The sequence below is a fragment of the Elephas maximus genome, chromosome 9 (assembly GCF_024166365.1).
Source record: "Elephas maximus indicus isolate mEleMax1 chromosome 9, mEleMax1 primary haplotype, whole genome shotgun sequence".
Taxonomy (NCBI): Eukaryota; Metazoa; Chordata; class Mammalia; order Proboscidea; family Elephantidae; genus Elephas; species Elephas maximus.
In genome coordinates, this window is record NC_064827.1 from 1,705,890 (window position 1) to 1,716,004 (window position 10,115).

Sequence of the window (10,115 nt, forward strand, 5' to 3'; positions counted from 1 at the left end):
GGCCCTCCCCTGTTCTGGGGGAACCCCCAGCCCAAGTCTTGGGAGATGCTCAGGCTTGGGCAAAGGTGGGCTTAAAGCAGTGGAGGTGCTGCTCCAGGTGAGGTGAGGTGTGGTGGGTGGGTGGGCACCTTGCTCCTCGAGGCTGGGCATGAACACTGTGCACACACATGTGCACGCAAACACAACACGTGTACACACGTACACAGTACACACACACTCGTGTGCACACACGCCCATGAACATGTGTGTACACAATGCAGGGCTCACATGCACACAAACACACATGCACACACTTGCACACACCTCTAGCCTGGGCCCCACCTGTCAGGGGCTGGAGGGAAGGAGAAATGGGGAGTTAAATAGAAAAAAGATGAATCGTTGCCCCCACCCGCTGCATGCACGCACACACTGGTTGGTGCTCGATAGGGCGAGGACGGCATAGCAGTGTGAACGTGCTAAACGCACCAGGTTGTGCACGTTAAAGTGGTGAAAATGGCAAATATTATGTCATGTGTATTTTACCACAATGGAAGAAAGCATTTATTGAGCACCTACTGTGTACCAGCCAGTAGCAGGTGGTTTCCCACGCTCTCAGCACCCTGAGGGCCCTGGTCTATGGGTGAAGAGCCAAGGCTCAGAGAGGTCATGTCCAAGTCATGTCTGTCTCCTTTTGGAAGTCTTTAGAACAGGAAGCTGCCTGGGGAGGATGGGTTTCCAGGGGGAGGGGAGCACGGGGGTTGAGGCTTGGGTTCCTGAGCCTCCAGGGAGACCGGCTCCCAGATGGGAGCATGCGGAGCTGAGGGTGTGTCCTGGCTGTTCTCCGTCCTTGGTCCTTGGCCCCAGAGAGATGAGGACGGTCCCACCTCCTCCCCCATCCCTCCCACCCCACCCCAGCTAGGCTGCAGCTCCAGGATTGGCTGGATTCCACAGTGGGCAGAACTGGGCTGGGCCTGGCAGGGCCGGGGGTTTAAACGCACTGTGGCCTATTGGGACCGTGCCTGGTGGAGGTAGGACAGGATGAGGCTGGAGCTGCTGCCCTTGTTCCTAGTCCTGGTGCTGGCCATCACGTCCCAGCCACAGGAGCAGCTCCGAAAGGAGTCCTACAACCTCAGCTGGAATAAGGTAGCCCTCACACCCCAGTTCCCAAGTCAAGTGGGGAGTGGACAGGGGGCAGGGTCACCCAGGAACAGCCCACACCCCGGTCGGCAGTGCAAGTCTGAAGAGGACTAAGGGGCTGGGCCCAATGTGGTCGTCCGGCCTCTCCACCCAAAGCCGTGGCTCTGGGAGCCCCCTGTCAGGTGGGGAGGTTGTGCACTCTCTTCCCCTCTTCAGGGGCTCATCATGGCTGTAAAACTCAACTCTGAGTCATGGGTGCAAACCTGGAGCCCTGGGGGTGTGGTGACAGGGCCATGGAGCCCCAAGAAGGGACAGGGCTGTGGCTTGGAGCTGCTGGAGCAGAGAAGGTAGAGCAAGCAGGGCCCATTCTAGGATAACAAGGACAGGCTGGCCGGGCACAGGGTTCCATTGGGGCAGACATGGGCCACCAGCCAAGACTAGGCTGACCAAATGGGGGAGTGGCACAGGCCAGGTGTGGTGGTGCCTGGGGTGTGGGGGCACACAGCAGGAACAGATAAGGAGCAGAGGCAGGCTGGAAGGGAGGGGACAGGGCAGCCCTTTTCCAGGGGGCTCTAGAGGGAGGGGTCTGGGACTAAAGGGGGAGCAGTGTTGGGGCCTCAGACCTACCAGCGCCTGCAGCCCTTGCCTCACTGCTGGGCCCCTGACCAGCTGGACATCTGCCTCTCCACAAGCAAGTTGAGCAGTGGGGCTGGGGCTGGGCTGACCTGCTGTGCTGGGACTAGGCTGTGCTGGTTGGTTCTTCACCCCAGCCGGGAGCCATTGGGGGTGGGTGGTGGAGGAGTGACACCCACGCTGTCTTTCCCATCCAGTTTTTAGGCTTCTGGTATATTCTCACCTTTGCCATTGACGCCAAGGGCTTCTTCCCGGGCAGAGACAAAAGGAAGCTAGGGGCGTCCCTGGTGGAGGTTCATGAGGCAGGCCAGCTGAAGGTGGTCATTGCCTTCAGTCGGTAAGTAGACCGTGGTGGGGTGGGCCCAGCTGGCCCTTACAGACCCACCTGCAGACATGGCTTGCTGCAAACAGTCAGGGACGTCTTCCTTTTCAGGGGTAGAAGCTGGTACCACCAACGGGGCTCCTGGTTGGAGGAGAAAGGAACTAGGGTGATGGGGGGAGCCAGGCCTGTGGGCTTAGTCTGGTAATTTCACAGGGATTGCCTGTCCCCCTGCCCGCCCTGAAATTCCGAGGGCTTCTTTGGGACAAATTGCAATGGCGAGTGCCCACTTGGCAGCGTAGCCACTTGCAGGGAGCAGATGTTTGGAGGCTCCCTGAACTGCAGGCAGGCCCTGGTCCAGCATGTGGAAACCCTGCCAGCACAGCCTTAAACTGAGACAATATGGGGGTGAGTGATGTCCAAATGGCTGCTACGGCCCTCCCAAACCTGTCCCCCCCAGGTCCCAGGGGACTGAGGGGCAAAGCCAGTGAAGGTGGCTTCCTAGCAGGGTGCTCACAGCTGCTGCCTCCTCTCCAGGTCCCAGCGGTGCCAGTCCTACACAGTCATCCTGAGGAAGGACAACAAGAAGGCTATGTTCAGGAATACCTGTGAGTCTGGCGGCTCAGGGTCCGCAGAGGGCATGGAGGAGTGGGCAGGCTGCAGAGGGCACAGAGAAGGAGAGGGCAGGCTGCAGAGGGCACAGAGTCAGTTGCCTTAATATTTACCCTTATTTTCCTTAGTAAAAACCAAACTTGTATCATTCTATATCACCTTGTTTTCCTCTCCATATGGAAGATCTATGCCTCCTGTATTTAGTCCTTCTTTTTTGATTATTGTAATCTTTTACGTAATGACTTCAATGATTCCGTTTCGAGCATTTGTTTCTTTTTTAAATTAATCTTATTTTGTTTTTGTGATTTCCCTATTTGAGTTGATATCAGGATGTTCTGTTCTGTGACCTTGTGTTGTGCTGGTATCTGGTACTGATTTTCTGACCAGAGAATTTCCTTTAATAATTCTTGTAGCTTTGGTTTGGTTTTTGCAAATTCTCTAAGCTTGTGTTCATCTGTAAATGTCTTAAATTCCCCTTCATATTTGAGAGAGAGTTTTGCTGGATATATGATTCTTGGCTGGCAGTTTTTCTCCTTCAGTGCTCTGTATATGTCGTCCCATTGCCTTCTTGCCTGCATGGTTTCTGCTGAGTAGTCTGAACTTATCCTTATTGATTCCCCTTTGCAGGTGACTTTTTGTTTATCCCTGGCTGCTTTTAAAATTTTCTCTTTATCTTTGGTTTTGGCAAGTTTGATGATAATATGTCTTGGTGATTTTCTTTTTGGATCAATCTTGTATGGGGTTCGATGAGCATCTTGGATAGATATCCTTTTGTCTTTCATGATGTCAGGGAAGTTTTGTGCCAACAGATCTTCAACTATTCTCTCTATATTTTCTGTTATCCCTCCCTGTTTTGGAACTGCAATCACACACAAGTTATTCTTCTTGATAGAGTCCCACATGATTCTTAGGGCTTCTTCATTTAAAAAAAAATTATTTTATCTGATTTTTCTTCAACTATATTGGTGTCAGTTGCCTTATCCTCCAACTCCCCCACTCTGCATTCCGGTTCCTCGATTCTGCTCCTCTGACTTCCTATTGAGTTGCCTAATTCTGTAATTTTATTGTTAATCTTTTGGATTTCTGAATGCTGTCTCTCTTTGGATTCTTGCAGCTTCTGAATTTTCCACTATGTTCTTTTGATTTCTTTAATTGCTTTATCAGTGTGTTCCTTGGCTTTTTCTGTAGATTGCCTTATTTCATTTCTGAGGCCATCCTGATGTCTTGAAGCATTCTGTATATTAGTTTTTTATATTCTACATCTGGCAATTCTAGGATTGTATCTTCATTTGGGAAAGATTTTGATTCTTTAATTTGGGGATTTGTAGAAGCAATCATGGTCTGCTTCTTTATGTGGTTTGATATTGACTGCTGTCTCTGAGCCATCTCTAAGATATTGTAATGATTTATTTTATATTTGCTCACTGAGTCTTATCTTCTTGTTTTGTTTTGTTTCAATATTGAATGTTTCAATATTCAATATGGGCTACTAGATTGTGCTATTTTGATTGTTTTAGCCTTTGAATCACTTATGTCCTATTACCAGCTGGTTTGAGCTGTTACTAGATATACAAGCCTATGAGTCCATTCACTATTCTTGAATAGAATCTGCTTAGGTGTGCTGATTGTGGGTCACCTAGTGTGTGGTGTAGGCTGTCACCTATTAACTTAGAGGAATAGTGGTGATGATTGTATTCACCAGATTCTAGTAGCGGCAGGGGGTCACACTCCTAGGCTGGCAGGATGCTGACAGCCTTCCCCCATGTGCCACTGAGGTAGGAGTGTCTCTATTCCCAGAGCACTTTGGTGAGTGGGCTCTGCTGCTTTACCTTAGGCACCCAATGCTTGTACCTCTAAAGACTGTAGATGTCACTATCCTCAGACTCCTTTAGCAGGTGGCTAGGTGGTGTGGGTGGAGCTTTAGCCCTCAGTTCCCTGCTGTGGATCAGTGAGGGCGCTGTTTAATAGGTAGAGAGGTATCAGACCTCCAAAACTTGTCTTTCCACTGCTTCACTAAAACTATTACAGTCAGATCTCTATCAGAATTGCCTTTGCATTATAATAGCCACCTGGTTCCCTGTACAGATGAAAGCCAGAGACTGTGGATCTCTTTTGCTTGGCTGGAGCTGGTTGTGTATTATTATTCCAGTTTAGGGAAGTCAGGGAAGGATTTTTCTCTCCTAGATTGTTAATTGCTCCTTCTCTCAGGCCAGGAGAATAGGTTAGGAAAAAAACCCACAGAGCACCTCATCCCCTGGCCCAGGAAATTCCAATGTTAATGAAGCTTCCTGGGGCAGGGAGGGGAGGGATCAGATAGATAGGAGAGAGTAGCGTGGCAATATAGACAAAGTTACTTACCTTGTTTGGTGAAGACTGTTTTATCTGAGATTCCAGAGGGGCGTGTAGCCTGTGTGCACTGGCTAGGTTGAGGTTGCCCCCCAGGGTCAGGCCTGTGCCCCCATGCTTGCGCCATCTCAGGAAGCCATGATCAGCTACTCTGCTCCTAGTCCAAAGCCCAGCACCAAGGTTTTCTGGCTGGGATGCTGCGATCCAGGCTCCAAAACCAGTTGCTGCTTTCCCGTGATTTCTCCTTCTCCTGTCAGCCACGTTGGTGTGCAGCCTGAGTGCGCTGGCTGGGTTTCCAGCTGAGGTTACTCCAGGGGGTTAGGGCTGTGTCCCATGCTTGCGTGATCTCAGGAAGCCGTGACCTACTCCTCTGTGCTTATTCCGAAGCCCATCGCCAAGGTTTCCTGACTGGGACACTGGCTCGAGGCTCCGAAAACAGTTCCTGCTTCCCTGTGGGTTATCGTTCTCCTGTCAGCTACGACAGTATGCAGCCTGCTTGCACTGGCTGAGTCTCTGCCAAGGTTACTCCAGGGAGTTAGGGGATAGGGCTGCGTCCCGTGCTTGCCCTGTCTTAGTAAGCCACTATCAGCCCAACCACTCTGGCACCAGGGAACCGCGAGAGCTCAAGGGTGTGGTGGGGGACACCGGTTCCAGAAGCAGTTGCTGCTTCACTGCACAGCTTTTTGCTCCACTGTCATTCAGGTCAATTCCTTAGTTCTGTGTTTGATGGTCAGGGTTTGTAGATTGTCATGTATCTGATCGATTCACTTGTTTCTCCGAGTCTTTGTTGCAAGAGAGATCTGCGGTACCTTCTACCTAGTCAGCCATCTTGGCCCCCGATCTCCAGGTTGGCCTTTGTCCCAAGCCTGGTCCTCCTGGCAGATGTCCCCATGGGCCTTGGTGGGGGAGGTCGAGGGTCAGACCCTCCAGCCCCTGAGGCACCTGCGCTAGGCTCAGGCAGGGCTTCCAGCTGGCCCACAGGAGCAGCAGGAGCAGGCACGGGCTGGGGGCTTCTGCGTCTCTTCTCTTCCAGTAAGAAGGATCAAAGCCTTCTGTGTGCTGTCCACTGACTATAGCTATGGTGTGGTCTATGTGCAGCTGGGCCAGGCTGGCCAGGAATACAAGAACGTATTGCTCTTCAGTGAGTGACTGACAGCTTCTTAGGGTGGCGGGAGCTGCAGGGGCGTGGCCTTGGCCCCTTCGTGTGGAGAAGCTGATTAGGACGAGGGTGCAGGGGGTCAGGAGGCCAGCCAGGCCCAGAGGGTCAGGCCTTTGGCCAGCCACGGGGTGAGGCCAGTGGGTAGAGGGGAGGTAGGAGGTGAGCTCAGACACAGGCAGGTGGTGAGGTGGGCAGAGATTTCCAGATGTTACAGGTGGGTGGTCAGGGTGGTGGGAACTGGAAATTGAGGTCACAGAGACAGGTCCTGGACATGTCTGTGGAGGGGTAAGTGGGGTTGAGGAGGCATTGCAGAGGGCAGACCTGGAAAGAGAGAGGTCAGGGAGATGGGCCATGCCCGTGGGCAGGGGGGCTGCCAGGGTAACACAGGGTTAGGGGGCAGGGGGTGGGGGGGCAGGGGACAAGGGTAGGGTGCAGGGGCCAGGGACAGGGATCAGGTCAGAGTGCAGAGATCAGAGGCAGCGTCAGGGTGCAGGGGTAAGGGCAGGGTTCAGGGGCAGTGGGGCAGGTGTCAGTGGTCAGGGGCAGGGTGCCGGGGGTGAGGGTGCAGGGCACAGGGCAGGGTGAAGGGGGCAGGGTTAAGGGGGCATGGATCAGGGAAGCTCTAGTAGGCAAAGAGTGCTGCCAAATGGTCAGGGACACCCACCCACCTGGAAACATGGAGCAGAGGTGACCCTCCAGGGCAGGGCTCTCCTTGGCAGAAACCCTTTGCTTCTTCATCCCCTAAGCTCAGGGACATTTTGGTGGCTGTGGGGTGGGAGTCAGCCTCAATGCCCAAATCATGCTCTGAGGAGGCGACACAACCCCCACTCCAGGCTGGCAGACCATGTCAAGCTTTCTGAAGATCAAAGCATTCATGGACGCAGCTGAGGTTCTGGAGCTCCTGGAGAATGCAACTGTCCTTCCAAAAGACGGTACCATGCAACCACTCCTGGCCACCTGCCTGCCCTGTTGAAGCATTGATTTACATGGGGGAGGGAAGGAAGAGGCCCCATCTTGCCACACGTCGGTATTGAAAGCCATCGTGAACATGGGCTGGGCGTCCTCTCCATTACTGCCTCCCGGCCTTAGCTCGGCTTTAGTGCTGGCCATGCCCTGGAGCCCGCAAAGAGCACGAGGCATAGCCCCCCATTCTTTCAGGGTCCTTGAGCAGGTGACATGTGGCCATGGTGGAGGGCTGGGGCTGCAGGGAATGGCCCAGGACACTTGCTCCCAGTGGCCCCTCAGTGTCTTTCTACTCCGCAGAGTGTGAACACCATTCTGCCGTGAGCACAGCTCCTTCTGCTCTTTCCTGTGGGACTCCACTTAGGGTCCCCTGGCTCTGGATCAGGGCTCCTAAGCTGTCCTCATGCCCACCACTCATAAGGGGGACTTGGAGACTCCCGGGCATCTCTGGGGTGGAATCCAAGGCCACAGCTCTCACCCCCAGAGGGATCCTTGGTGACCACAGAGAGGTGAGACCCAGACGGCCCCCTCCTCCTGAGCCCTCTGAGCCTCATCTGCTGTCAAATAGATCTCGGGCCTTTGCCTCCTGCCCTCTCTGCTCCTTGTCACTGGAGTCCCATGGGGAAAATGGTGCCAGGTCTCCCTACTCTGAGGTGGAAGTGTTCCTTGAAGCTTGTGGCTTGGGTGTGGCTCCCAGTCTGTTCTCTGCAGCTCTTTACTGTCGCCTAAGAAATCCTTCCTTTTGTACCTGTCTGCTTTGTAATTATTAATTAATGTTATAATTTGAGAAGTGTGAGTATCCTGTTTGTCATCCCTCTTACTCAATGGTTTTAGCATCCAATGGTGCTTCTTGTCTGAATAAGTTTTTACTATGGTAGTTAAAAATGGTGATTTAAAAAAATTGTATTCCTTCTTCTACATTTATAGGATTGGCCTTTGTCCTGGATTCAGTTCTGTCTCCCCAAAATATGTGTCAGCTTGGTTAGGCCATGAGTCCCAATCCTCCGTTTTGAAATTGTAATTTTATGTTAAACAGGATTAGGGTGGAATTGTAACACCTTTACTCAGGGCACATCCCTGATCCAATGTAAAGGCAGTTATGCTGGGGTGTGGCCTGCGCCACATTTTATCTTACAAGTGATAAAAGGAAAGGGAAGCAAGGAGAGAGTGGGACCTATACTGCCAAGAAAGAAGCACCAGCAGCAGAGCGTGTCCTTTGGACCCGGGGTTCCTGCCCGGAGAAGATCCTAGTCCAGGGTAAGAGTGATGAGAAGGACCTTCCTCCAGAGCCGACAGACAGAGAAAGTTTTCCCTAGAGCTTACGCCCTGAATTCAGACTTCTAGCCTCTTAGACTGTGAGAAGTAAATTTCTCTTTGCTAAAGCCACCCACTTGTGATATTTCTATTATAGCAGCTCTGGGTGACTTAGACGGCCTTCTGTTACCAAGAAGAGCTTTCCTTCTCCCCTCCAACACCTTTAATTAATTATTATTTTGGTGTCATAGTAGACTGGTGAATACTTTTAAAATTATTTTGTAACATTATAGACTAGCTGGGCTCTACTTTATTCAAAATCCACTAGACAGAGGCGGGGCCAAGATGGCTGACTAGGTAGAAGCTACCTCGGATCCCTCTTGCAACAAAGACTTGGAAAAACAAGTGAATCGATCACGTACATGACAATCTACAAACCATGACCATCAAACACAGATCTAAAGAGTTGACCTGAGTGACAGAGACTGAGAACGAACAACCACGGGGAAGCAATGACTGCTTTCTGTTCCTGGAGCCAGCGTCCCAGTCAGAAAACCTTGGCACCAGGCTTCGAACTGGGCGCAGGGGAGCTGAGCATGGCATTCTGAGATGGCGCAAACACAGGACGCAGCCCTAGCCCCCAGAAGTGACCTTGGGAGAAGCCCAGCCAGTGCACGCAGGCAGCGCAGCAACACGGCTGACAGGAGGAGAAGTCACCGGGAGGCAGCGACTGGCTTTGGAGCCTGGAGTGCGGCGTCCCAGCTGGGGAACCTTGGCGCTGGGCTTTGGACTGGGAGTAGGGGAACTGACCACGGCTTCTGAGACAGCACAAGCACAGGACGCGGGCCTGACCCTCGGGGGCAATCCCTACCCAGCCAACGCACACAGGCTACCCGCCCCTCAGGAATCTCAGATAAAACAGTCATCACCAAGCAAGATAAGTAACTTTGTCTATATTCCGGGGTGCTACTCTCTCCTATTTATCTGGTCCCTCCCTTCCCCTTTCCTGGCGGCTTCATTAACATTGGAATTTCCTGAACCAGAGAGTGAAGTGCTCTGTGGTTTTTCTTTCTATTTGGTCTTTTCTGACCCATTCTCCTGGCCTGAGAGAAGCAGCTACAAAAAACCCAGGGACCAAAAATCCTTCCCTAATTGGACTAAAAATACAGAACCAGCTGCAGCCAAGCATATGAGATCCACACTCTTGGGCTTTCATCCCTACAGGGAACAAGGTGGCTATTATAATGCAAAGGCAATTCTGATAGGGATCTGACTGTAATTGTTTTAGCTGATTACTGGAAACACAAGTTGCCCAGGTCAGATATCTCTGCATATTCAATTGAGCCCTCACTGACCCACAACAGGGAACTTAGGGCTGAAGCTCCCCCCAGACCACCTAGCCTCCTGCCTTAGGGGTCTAAAGATGGTGACACCTACCAATCTGTAGAGGTACTTGCATTGGGTGCCTAAGGTACAGCTGCAGAGCCCACCCACCAAAGTACTTTAGGAATAGAGACACACCTACCTCACTGGCACTTGGGGGAAGCCTTTCAGCATCCTGACCTCCCTGGAGTGTGACCCTCTGCTGCTACTAGAATCTGGTGCACACAATCATCACCACTACTCCTCTAGGTGGATAGGTGACAGTCTGCACCACACACTTGATGACCCAAAATCAGATTCTACTCAAGAATAGTGAACGGACTCTTAGGC

General features: G+C 52.1%; 1 protein-coding gene across 1 annotated transcript; it reads left to right on the forward strand.

The window, feature by feature from the left end:
- The first annotated feature begins 1,017 nt into the window (after positions 1–1,017).
- On the forward strand, positions 1,018–6,175 carry LCN10 (lipocalin 10). The gene is made up of 4 exons (XM_049896471.1): positions 1,018–1,122; positions 1,947–2,086; positions 2,606–2,676; positions 6,060–6,175. The coding sequence occupies exons 1-4, from the start codon at positions 1,018–1,020 to the stop codon at positions 6,173–6,175; spliced, it is 432 nt and encodes a 143-aa protein (XP_049752428.1).
- The last annotated feature ends 3,940 nt before the right edge of the window (positions 6,176–10,115 follow it).